At 43.5% G+C, this 12,988-nt stretch overlaps 1 protein-coding gene across 2 annotated transcripts in view; it reads right to left on the bottom strand.

The window, feature by feature from the left end:
• PMP22 (peripheral myelin protein 22) overlaps positions 1–12,988 on the bottom strand; it is a 34,490-nt gene that overhangs the window by 5,664 nt on the left and 15,838 nt on the right. For both annotated transcript variants that reach the window (XM_003791074.3, XM_003791073.2), the window contains exon 4: positions 4,150–4,290. In XM_003791074.3, coding sequence (XP_003791122.1) covers positions 4,150–4,290 — 141 coding nt within the window. The remainder of the gene's footprint in view (positions 1–4,149; positions 4,291–12,988) is intronic.

Raw genomic sequence — 12,988 nt, 5'->3', positions numbered from 1 at the left:
GTAGCCTCCAGCACTGGAAGGGGTGGAGAGATACAGCTAAGTCTCCAGGAGTGAGTAGCCTCCAGCACTGGAAGGGGTGGAGAGATACAGCAAATTGAGGGCGTTATTTAAAGAGCACCTTGCAAACCCCTACAAAAGCACTTTCATTTGAGAGCCTGGGGTGAAAGCAGGCTCAGGCCATAAGGCCTTAACCCTCAAAGTGTTGGGCTGTCTTTGTGCATCTGGCCCTGTTGTCAATTTCAGCATCCAAGGGACCACTGTGGCCTAGAAAGCCACTCACAGCACAAACTCTGATCTGGGCACGGCCAGGAAGACATCCAGAATGCCTCACCCCTACAAGAGTTTCTAAATGTGGCTTCTGACATAAGGCATGTTTGAATCTCCCAACCAGAGGGCACTGTGCTTTCACTACCTCTCTCAAATTCTTTTATTCCAAATGCCTATTATCTATCTGTGTTGATCTGGATTAAAAAAAAAGAAAGAAAGAAAGAAAGAAAAGAAAGCAAAACCCCAAACAAAGCAAAAGAAATGTAAAAAGTGAAACTCAGAAGTCACCTGTACTGTTTTTCTGCTCAAATGTAACTGCACATTTGACCAGGATGTGGTTCTGCCAAGGACACACAATTATCTAATCATCTAACAGTTACTCCAGGCTTTCTGTGTGCCCCATGGAGCTAGTCACTGGGTCTAAGTAGTGAAATAAAAACACTCAGAACTTTCTTTCTAGGTCTGTTATCCATATAAACACCAGTGACATTTTCCCACCCTGCACAGCCCAGCCTAACAGAACAAAGAAAATTTAGAAGACTCTCTATCCCACTCATGGGATAAGCTGTTTGTGAGGGAAATGTCCTGGAAGCCTTTACAGTGGGGGTAGGGGCAGTTTCACAGCTACACCGGTGGTTCCCAGCCCTGGAAACACATCAGAGTCACCAAGGGACTGGCCCCAGCCCAGAGCTAAATGAGACTGTCCAGCACTGGCTATTTTTTTGACACAGTCTTTCTCTGTCATGCTAGATAGAGTGCAATGGCATCACAGCTCACAGCAACCTCAAACTCTTGGGCTCAAGAGACCTCCTGCCTCAGCCTCTGAAGTAGCTGGGACTACAAGCACCTGCCACAACCCTGGCTAGTTTTTCTATTCTTAGTAGACATGGGGTCTCTCTCTTGCTCAGGCTGGTCTAGAGCTCCTGAGCTCAAGCGATCCACCCACCTCAGCCTCCCAGCGTGCTAGGGTTACAGGCTTGAGCTACCAATCCGGCTAGCACTGGGATTTTTGAAAAAAGCATCCCAGGTGGTTCTGATGTGCTGCTCTGGCTAAAAAAGCCCCAAACCAGAGGAAGGCACCTTTCAATAATGTGCAGCCAGGAATCAGCCAGCCTAAGGAAGGCATGTAATCAAAGCAAGAGTGTTCTTAACTGTGAGCCTTGTGGCTGACTGGAGAAGGGCTGATGTGGCAAATCGGGAGCCTCTCGCCACACACAGAGCTGTAATCTAGAGCAGGGAGACAGAGACACCGCCTCCACCCAGAGCCCCCGGCACACCTCTCACCTGCCCTTCCTCCCTCCACAGGGAAGCCAGGCAATCCGGCTGTAACAGCCGCTTGGGAGACTCAGCAGGGATTCTGGTGGTTTCCACTTCAAATCCATCTATCCCGCGTGGGAACTAGCTACTTTGGTAGGCACACCTCTGACTTTACATCCCACAGTGGGGCTACTGTGTCCTTGCTTCTTTCCTGTCTTCTCTCCGGCCTTTCTTTCTTTCATTTATTTTAGCTTTTCTGACTTCGTCCTTGTTGTTAAATTCTCACTTCCCAAGTTTTCACCAGTTCTAATCCCCAACAACCTTACCCCAGTTTTCACCCTCCTTACTAGCTTCTCAACAGTCCCTGCGTTGGGAAACAACACAACAAAGGTCACTCAAACTGTCAGACACGACAGGAGTCAGGCGTTCCTAACCTCTAAGTTCTCAGCTTTAGCAGAAAGAGGCTGCAGCAACGTTCCAGAGATCTGAGGTTCCTAGGAGACCAACTTTTAGAGCACGTGGACTGGGGTTGACAACACAGGGTACAACACTCTTGAGACTTATAAATGACAACTGCTATTTTAGCTCATCCAAGATAGCTTCCTATTTGAAAAAAGGCGGCTACACTGACCAGCTGATAGCTGAACATCAGGTCTCGTGAGAGACAGGCAAGTAGATGTGAAGTGGGATAAGAGAGGAGCAAAGCGTGTGCTCTTACATCCGAGGTACTCATGGCAGAGTTCTAAAATCAAGACAGTGAGCCCAGGAAGAATTAGTAAATGTATTCTGGAGGATTAGAAAATCTCTGGACCTAACAGAGTTTGGCTGAACTGAAATATTTTAACATGTGGCAGCACATTTACAGGTGTGACTTAACGGTGCCTATTTGGGGGCTTTGAGGTTTGGGCTAAAATGCTGTCATTAAGATGTTTGAAATGTTAAAGCTGAAATATCTCAGTGGGAAGAATGAAGGTGAAACAGCTTAACTCCTCTGAGCCCCTCATTTCTAGTTGGAGTAGGTCGGGTGATTCAGGTGAGTCATTTACCACAGATGCTTGGGAACTTCAGAATAATGAATGGTGCAAATTTGCACCTATCTTCCAATGAAGGTAAGTCAGTTCCAGTGAAAGATAATATAAAAATAAGAGCTTCCCCCTTGGATTTCGTGCTCCTTAAAATCTTGGGTGGATTCTGTGTCTCTAACCCAGCTCCATTCCATCCACATGGTGCTGAAGGAAAGGTCCCTGCACTGGGTGACCTGGGACACACTCATTTACCCCCTCCTGGCCTCAGTGAACGCATCAGTAAAATAAAAAGCTTGTATAGATTAAATACAAATATGTCCTGAAACTTCTGGTTCCTATGCCTATAATAATTATCTTGAGGATGTATTCACTGATGCAATGGATATGATCACCATTTGACTTGATATCAAACCATAATGAGTGAGCAAAAAAGGAAACCCCACAAGACCTTATGGTTTTCTTTATCACATCTGAAAATGGAGCATGACTCTTACTTCAGGGTACCTAGAAGTGATAGCTTAGTGCATAATTAGTCACTCCACAGTACTGGCAACAATCCAGGGGCCTGGCCTTGGTGTAATAAAGACTGTGTAACAGCAAAGCACTGTTTGGTTTTAAAATCCCTGAACCATAAATACTGAAATGTTGTATTCAAGTGTTTAAAGGAGGATCAGCTCTTTAGTGTACTCCCTTTTTCCAGGAAAGGATAACTCTCTGGCTTCTAGAAAAGGTCACCAGCATTCACCCTCCAGCTGTGTCTTCCCACTCGAGCCGGTATAAGACATTGTATCTACCCATCGAGGCATCAAAGCCTCTCAGCCAACCAGTGTCAGCAGACTGGAGGGGGTGGGCGGGGGAAGAGCCCATGAAGCAAGTTGCCAGCCAAGATCCAGGGGCAAAGTCAGAGGACACTACATATGAGAATAACCTGTCCAATGAGGGCAACCGAGGCAGTTTGAGGAGGAGATGGAGGAGACCTTTCACGTGTTTTCATGTGTTGTCATGTTTGGAAATGATGGCGTGTTCCCCAGGGGTGCAAATGAAGACAAGAGTGAATCAAAGCCCAGCAGAACCCAGGGACTGGGGTAAAGGAGCAAAGGCACTTATCAGTGTCTCTTCATCACAACCCACAGGTGCAGACGCACACCTGAGAACACCCTTCCAGCTCTCAGCATGGGAGGGGCATTTTCTGCACTAAAACAGAGAGGGTTTCTTGGGCAGAATGGAACAGAGGTTGAAGAGGAAACAACCCTCCAGCCTGGCATAGCTCTAGCGATATCCTCAGTATCTCCCTCTAACTATGTGTCCGGGTCTAGCTTCACCCTGTTGCAACACCTGGCCTGGCAGGGACCCTCCCTCCAGAGCCCCTAGGTCCTCTTTCACAGGCACTTCATACCAGGAGTAGCAGAGAGTTCCCAAATTCAAAGACACATGTACACATGTGTCTTTATGAAAAGCATAAGCTTTATGAAAAGCATCCAATGGGTAGACTCACCAACACCAGGCATCCTGGGGTGACATCCTTCTACCAAACCCATCCATCATTCTGCAGCCTTGGACAGGCCTAGCTGCCATGTGGACCTTCTCATCCACAACTTACCAGCAAGGATTTGGAAGAATCCAGTGATGTAAAACCGGCCCCCCTTGGTGAGAGTGAAGAGCTGGCAGAAGAACCCGAACAGGGACAGGACGCTGAAAATGATGGACAGGATCATGGTGGCCTGGACAGACTGCAGCCATTCTAGGGGGAGAGACACTTGGTTAGGAAATCTGTCTACCACCAGGGCAGGGCTCTGCCTCATGGGAAGCAGAGTCCTCTCTCCTTAGCAGAACTCAGGCAATTCACGTATACCCTAAAAAGTCATTCTTCATTTCACGGTTTCTTTGGGATGAAAAAGAAGAAAGCAAGAAAACAAATAAAATAAAATAAAAATACATATATACACATACACACAGGGTGGCCATGAAGTTCATGTGCAATTTAAAAATATAATGCATGTTTAATTGCGGACATTTTAGGAAAGGGCTGTAAGTAAACATCTACCTCTCACCATAAGGGGTTAAAGTCAAATTAAAATAGACTGAATTTCCTTCCAGCATCTGTGCCAACTCCTTACATGTGTATTACAGAGGACCTGAGCCCCACCCACTGTCTTTCCTCTTTGTGCCTTCAGGGATCTTTGAGGGCTTATCAAAACTCCTATATTCCAGGAAGAACAGTTTAAAGCCACTGTTCAAAATAGCCACATCTCCAAGGAGATATAAAGATCAAGGGAATGGCTGTTGGAGCCCAAACTAACTTTTTAAGAAAGATAGAAGAGAAGGCTGATGGAGGGAGGCATGCTTTGTGTGGGTATGGACACCCGTGTGTGGGCGAGCTGTGCCTTTCCTTTTGGCCCACCTCGATCGTGGCCATCAGCCTCTGCACAGTGCAGCTTGTGATCAGCAAATCACCAGACAGGATCGAGGCTCACACTTCCCTGTCTTTGTTGAACAACTGACCTTTGATCAAATCTCTGAGCCTCCAACTGAAGTTTGACAAAGAAGAGAGTGCCCTTCGTGGTCTCTTCCAGTTCACTATCTGCTGCAAATTTGTGCATTTCAGGAAGGAAAAGGGAACAACCTGAATCCCACACCACAGAGGGACCAGGTTTGCCTAGAAGAGCCGCATCTGGCCTTTGTCCCTTCTTCCAAGTGCCACATGACAATGGGGCAGGTTCTGCTCTCGAGAGGGAAAGGGCAACTAGAGAAGCTATAGCTTCATCCTCTCAGCTTGTAACAGGCTTAAAAAAGCACACACCCATGCTCAACCCAGTACTCAAAGCCATGGAGTCTGGATGGTCTATAATTAACTGAGTAAGATAAATCTGTTTTGAGTTGCAAGTAGCTCATAGCAGAATTTTAAGGGTGCCGATTAGGTTAACTATTAGTAGAGTTTCATTTAAGATTTTTCCAAGGCACAGACTGGAAGCATTTTCAACTTGGAAGAAACCTGAGAGATCAGATAACCCAGCTTCTTTGCACTGAAAGAGATTTCCGGAGATGTTTGACCGAGCTCAAGTAACACAGCCACGCCTGGAAGAACCTTGATTCCAGTCTAGTGCTCTTTCCACTGAAGCATAACACACGCTTCTTTGATTTTTTTCAATTTCTTTGTCAATTAAGGTAAGAAAATGATGCCTAATGGGTTGTGACCCATCCCTGTTCCATTTTGATAGAACCTTAATTCAATCTTTTTGTCTTTAGCCAGTAGAAAGTTCCTTTTGGAAGAGCACTCTGTAACAGAGATAATGTTGCCATAACATTATTTATTCAAGAAAACAAATTATGTAGCACTCTGGTACATGCAGCTGGAAACACAAAGAAATCTGAAACCCAGATCTGAAGCTAAAACAAAGGGATGCACATTGGCTGGGATATGTTCTTCACTGCACACTCTCGTGAGGAACACGGTGAGGGGGGTGGAGGGATGACAGCCTGGACCTCTTTCTCCAATTCTGAGAATTTACCTCTGCCCTGATATCCACTATCATTGTTGGCAGGAACTACCACCAGACCTGGCATATAGAAAAATCTTAAAATCTTTATATGTTCAGGTTACATGAATAGGAAATGTCCCTAAGTTCTAAGAATGTAATGAAATACTTCTTGAAACTTCTTTCATCCATAAATGGAGTCTTAGTTCCAACCCCATTATAAGTGAGTTGCTTTGCCACAAGTTCTTTGTCAAATCAGATCAGAATTAGAGGATCAAGGAAGTTTTTATTCAATGAGCATTTGTTGAATACCTACTGTTCTGAGCCAAGCCCTTTGGTGAGTTCTGCTAATACAAAGATGAAGAAGGTGGTTTTCAACCATAAGCATGATAAACACAACACATACATTAAGATAGAAAGCCCAGCAATGTCATCAGCCACAACATATGTGAAGGGGTTCCTGGGATGCATTGTAAGGTGGGGAGTTTTACCTTGGGTTAAGTCATTTCAGTGATATTCTGATGCAAGAGATACACCTAAATAAATAGCAGTCAAAAATAAAAAGATGCTAAGAAGAAGTTCCAGGCCAATATTAAGAAGAAGAAAGTAGGAAATGATAGCATCAAATAAAACAGAACTTATGTGTCTAAAGAGAGTTGTTTCATAAAGGAAAGATTCCATAGACTTGACCTTTACTTCCAGTTTACTTGATCTATGAGTGAAGACATCACTGTCGTAAACCTGTATGCAAATAATAATATGGCCTAGAAAAGTCTAAAGCAAAAAACAATCTAAAATATGAGAAGAAATTGATAAAGCTACAATCATAGTGGAAAACTAGACTTTAGCTTCCTCCCTCAAAACAGATAAATAAAACTGAAGATAAGGAAGGGTATATATAACAAGATTAGCAAATTCAAGCTAACAGATATGTACAAAATTTGTGTCTAAATGACAGAGACTATAAATTATTTTCAAAACACATGAGACAGCCTTACAAACTGACTATATGTTAGGCAACAGAGAAAATCTCAGTAAATCTTAAAATAGAAGTAATATAGGTACAACACACAACTAAAGACAAAAAGAAATTAGAAACAAATTAGCCAAAATGAATTTTACAATTCAAAATAGTGTTCCAGATAATCCCTTGGATAAAGAAATCAAGATGAGAAGTAGTACTTCTTCAGGAAGGAATGATATTGAGAATACTACACGCCAAACTTATGGGCTGTGGCCAAAGCAGTTCTCAGAGGAAAATGTATACCCTTCTATGCATTTACTAGAAAAATACCAAAAGCAAATACACTAAACTTACAACTCAAGAAGCTAGAAAAAAATGTGACATAAATTCAAAATTAATTGACTTAACCAGATAAAAGCAGAGATTAATAAAACCAGGAAAATATAAAAAATAATTTAATAAAACATCTAGTTCTCTGAGGGGGGACATCAGAAAGGCAGAAAAAGTTAATTCAAGTACATAAAAGAAGTGCTCAAGGAGTATTCAAGATAAAAGCAGAGATTAATAAAACCAGGAAAATATAAAAAATAATTCAATAAAATATCTAGTTCTCCTAGGGGGGACATCAAAAAGGGAGAAAAAATTAATTCAAGTACATAAAAGAAGTGCTCCAGTATAAGTTCTTGGATTGAAACACTCAGTTATAAAGATGCCAACTGCATCCAAAGTAATCTATAAATTCAGTGCTATCAATATCACAAAATGCATCAAAAATTCATCTAAAAGACAATGGACAATAATAGTCAAGAAAAAATTTAAACCAACACAACACCCACTAAAAAATAAACAAATGAAAACCAGAAAGACATGTAAAACTAATGACTCAGGGTATCACCTATGAGACAGCAAATATATATCATGCTGTTTATTATATTATATGCTACATATTATATACATAATAATTATAATTTTCACAATTGATATATGTATAATTATATTAATAAAATGTATCTCATAGTATACAAAAATTATATTCTAAAATATAGTAATTCAAACAATATAGTTTTTTTTCTTTGAGACAGAGTCCCACTTTGTGGTCCTTGGTAGAGTGCTGTAGCATCATAACTCACAGCAACCTCAAACTCGTGGGCTCGAGTGATCCTCTTGCCTCAGCCTCCCAAGTAGCTGGAACTACAGGCACTTACCACAATGCCCAGCTATTTTTAGAGACAGGGTCTCACTCTTACTCAGACTGGTCTTGAACTTGTGAGCTGAGGCTATCCACCTGCCTCGCTAAGTGCTAGGACTACAGGCATAAGCCACCCCACCTGGCCATCAAACACTATAGTGTCAGTCATGAAAGAAAAATACAAGAATGGCACACAATTAAGACTTTTGAGGTATACGTGTAAATTTATTTTATAATGAATAGAGCATTAGAGCATATGAATGCAGCAGAAAACAAACGGTATTCAGTGGCTATTCAGATGGTAAAACATAAAATCAGATCTCTAGCTCACAACACCAAGAAAATTAAATTCCAGAGGAATCAAAGAGATAAATATAAAATTAAAAAGCCATGCAGATATGTGATTAGCTGAGGAGAATATGAACAGCCAAAGAGCGTGTTACAAGGTCCTCAACCTCATTAGTCACCAGAGAAATGCAACTGAAATCCCTAAGGAATGTGACATTAACTTTTATCCATCCAACTAGCAAAAATCCAAAAAAAAAGAAAATATGATATCAGCAGAGTAAATGTGTGATAGTAACTGTATACACTGTTCATTGGAATAAAAGTAATAATATAATCCTTTTATGACCAGCAATTCGGCAGAATGCATTTAAAATCTGCAAAGCCCATATCATGATGACTCAACAATTTCATCACTATATCCTGGAAAAATATTTGAGCATCTACTCAAAGAGAGATGAACATGGACATTGATTCCTTGAGGGAAAATGAATTAGGTGTATAGCAAGTCATTCATTCACTGGAATATTTTGCAGCAAGTAAAAAAAAAAAATCGTCTTAGAGTTAGAAAATGAATAGCCTTTGAAAGATCTTCAAAATAATGAAAAGAGTAAGGTGTCCACAGTACAGGTCATCACTACATAAACACATTCCCCAAGACTATATATATGTGTACACACATCCACATGTATTCACCTATTCATAGAAAAAAGCCAAAGATGGGTCAAACGGACATCAACCAGGTCCCCCAAGAACTGGAGTTTAAGGAGACCTTTCACTCAATCTTTATTCTTTGACTTATTTTTAATAAAGAGAATATTTTCATGTAATACACCTACTACTTGAATGATTAAAACCAATTTCAAAAACTACAGGATAAAGAAGAAACAGCAGTCAATAACAAGTTAAAGAGTTAGGATTTCAAAACTCTTAAAGAGTTAGGATTTCAAAACTCCAGAGAGCTGCTGGGACCCTAGGCAGGGTGAGGCTTCCGTTTATAAAGAGAACGGGGACTGTCCCTTTCCTTGAACACCAAGGATCCAAAGCTCCACAGCTCAGCAAGGGAACAACAACCCCACCCAAGGGGAGGTGGCCTGCAAGCCAGGCCCAGATGGAAGATGGATGAGCTCTCCTTGCTGCTGTGCAAAGGGAAGCCCACGGTGCCCCGAGAAGCTCCTAAGCTCGGATGATGTGGATCCCCAGACAAAATCATTCACCAGAACTGGAACTGACAGATGGCCAGGGTGTAACCAAGAGCAGATGTCACACGCTCCGGAAATGACAGGATGAGGATGAGCAAAGCCTGATCTATCTGCCCTGCAGCTGCGTGTTCCGGTTAGAACAGCCCAGGGCACCAGCTCTGGTGCAAGTTCTGCTATCAAGTTGCCCTGCCCCTTTTTTTGGCCCTGATTTCCTCTTCTCTCACTTAGGGGCTAACACATTTCATATGGTTGTTTTCATGCTCCAACCAAAAAGTGGATGGAAAGGCTCTGTGGAAGGATAGCGCAGACCAGGATCAGGGTAAACAGGCATTCACAGACCGTTACTGCACAAGGGTGCAGAAGCTGGGGCCTCTCTATCGGGGTCACACCAAGTAGTGTTATAATAGAGGCCACAGTGTTCACATGTGCCAGGTTATGAGAGCACCAAGCACAACTCCAAAAAGTATTCTGATATACCATTGGTATTATCTATGGCCGTACATACTCAATCTCATCTGGTCTCAGAAGCTAAGCAGGGTCAGGCCTGGTCAGCGCTTGGATGGGAGATAACCTTGGGATCAGTTCATGTCTACTTACCAACTAGTCTATTCTGCCTCTTTAGCACAAAATTACCAAAAGCCAAGACCAGTAAGTGAACGAATGGGCGTGGCCCATTCAGCCACTATAAAATGCAATAACATCTTGTTTACAAAGTCAGGCTGAATTTGGGCTGCTGGCTCTACTTTGCCAGCCTCTGCTACAGCAAAACAAAGTTAGATGCTCGGAAAATAATTACTAGAAATGAGAGAATACAGCCCAAGGGAAGTGGCTGTCTGTTGCAAACCTGTTTTACACAGGATGGAGCTGATGGGAGGCCAGCGTCCCCAGTGGCAAATCTGTGGCCTGTGGTACTTAGCAGAGTCCATGACAAGTACCTGCCATCACTGGTGCAAAGTGGGTGCCCAGTAAAAACTTGCAGAGTTCCCAGGGGCAGGGTTTTAAATTAATCTCCAGCCTTGGTGCTGAACACTAGAATTAAAGATTATAAAGCTCTCAGCTGGCCTACCGCTCTACTACAAGTGCTAAAAACAAGAGCTACTGATAGCCTTCTGAAGTGGACCACAGCCGCCTGCAGATCCAGATAAGGTGAAGTTAGCATTGCACAACGATCAAAGCTCACTTCAAGGTCAGATTCCTGTCACAGGAGCAGCTGAGCAGTGGAGGAAATGCATCGCCCCCTCAGCTGTATTCTTAGCCCAGGGCCCACCAGCTAGTGAGTGAGGAGCTCAGAAAGGACAGGGAGCTTTGACGTGTGACAGTTCAACTGCATCGTCCTCCCCACCTGGAGTCTGACTCTGGGCACTTAATTCATAAAAGCTTTTCTGACTCAAGAGAACAGGTTTTGTTGAGAGTAAAAGGAATGACAGCTGCAAGAGGCTCAGAAGATACACTGGGGATGCCGACAGAGGAAAGGACAGGAGGAAGGAGGCCCCCAGAGGGGGAATCTCACAGGCAGCAGTTCATGCTCCCATCTGCATAGCGCTAGGCTGTTTTAAAAAACACATGACCCCCCAAGACCAGGACCCCCACCCCCAAGCCTCCCTGCCTATTCCCATCACACAGATGGCCATTATCCTTATTTCTCAGTGTGAATGCCATTCCAGGAGTAGCTGAGGTCCTAAACAGAGGCTCCGTCCTAAACAATGTGGCCTTTGCCTGCACACTTCACCCACCCACTGGAGCATGCCCAGGGCCCCGGGTGGGCTTGGCCCCAGGGATCCAACTTCCTCCCCAAACAGCCCAGCTGGTAGCTTAGAAATGGGGCACAGGGGTCAGGCTAATTTTGCCAGTGACCCATGCAGAACGCAAACAAGATGGGGAAAGCCACCTGCAGGCTGAGAGCTCCTACAGATGATGAAGGCCACATGTAGGCACTTTCAGCAGGTGATGCTGGAGGCATTTTCCCTGTAGCTAAACCTGCGGGTGGCTGCTAGTGAGCACAGACTGCCCAGCAGGTGGAGAGAGGCTTCACATCAAGGGACTCGACCTGACAGTCAGCAACTCACAGCACTCTGATTACCAGGCTTTCTGGCAGGCACAAGAATTAGTGTTTCAGAGTCTAGTTTTGTGGTTTAACACCTGTGTTGATGTCCTGCTAACCAGTGCTTGGACTTGGAGAGGGAGTATCATGTAGCCACTGAGATACCTGAAGTTAGCTGAAAATAATAAGCTCTTTGAGGCCATTTTATGTACTCTTATTGGAAATTTCTAGAAACAACAGCAGGATCAGGGGAGGCTGTGTTTCTCAGAGAATTTTCCCCGAAAGATTTACTCTACCAGCTAACACTAAAGAAAAAAAATGGGATGGGGATGGCATGATCAAGGATATTAACCTCCCTCCTGGGACATTCACAGCTTACAATGAATTATCCAAGGGAATGAGAAGTCCTACTATATTTTTTTTAAAAGCCTGCTAAATTTTTAAAATTCACTGTTCTTTTAAACCACTTTATCAGGAAACCTTTTTTTTTTTTTAAGAACAGCCCACTTGAAAATGCTGAGTTTGCCCACAGAAAATGGCTAGAAAGAAGAAAGGCAATTTCAACTGCACCATTATAAGCTGCACCAGCAGAAAATAAATAGGGAATAATTCTATTACCTTCAATTGAGATTTTGGGGTTTAGAAGGAATTCTCCTTATAGAAATAATCAGACTTCTCCTCTTTTCTCCTAGAAATATGCAAAGAGGCCAACATCATGAAAATCAGGAGGCAGAGACAATATAGTCACCACCCCCACCAGTGACAGGAACCACAAGGCCTCTGTCTGCTCCCTGTGCCTGCTGAAACTCTACCTAATCTCCAAGGCCTGGCCCAAAGGCCAACTCTTTTTAGGATCTTCCTATGCCACAATTAGATCCTGAATGTGAACAGAGTCCCTGGGACCTGTGGTCAAGTGTGGACACCGACTCGGGATCCTACCCCTCCAAGCCCATTCTGCCATCCAGAAACTAAAGGCAGACTACTCAGTGTGGAAAACAAGGGCTCCTGATGCCCTATCTACTGTTTTTTTTCACTACAGCACAGCAGAGGCCCTGAGAAGGTCAATAATGTTTGAAATCCAAAGAATTAAATGATCCCACCGCCATACTTCAGATTTAAAGCCCACAGAAGCAAGAGTGGGAGGAAGGAGAAGAGAACAGCGTGGGAAAGGCAATGAGGGTCTCCTTGCTTTCTGCTCATCGACCTGCCAAGCCACTGGCCCAACCTCAGCGGTGAGCAAGCAGGAAGTCAGTGCTTGCTGTCCACTGGGCCATACTCTACA

This window comes from Otolemur garnettii, unplaced genomic scaffold (genome assembly GCF_000181295.1).
Source record: "Otolemur garnettii isolate 467f Iridium unplaced genomic scaffold, OtoGar3 scaffold00046, whole genome shotgun sequence".
Lineage (NCBI taxonomy): Eukaryota > Metazoa > Chordata > Mammalia > Primates > Galagidae > Otolemur > Otolemur garnettii.
This window is presented reverse-complemented; position numbering and strand designations above follow the sequence as displayed.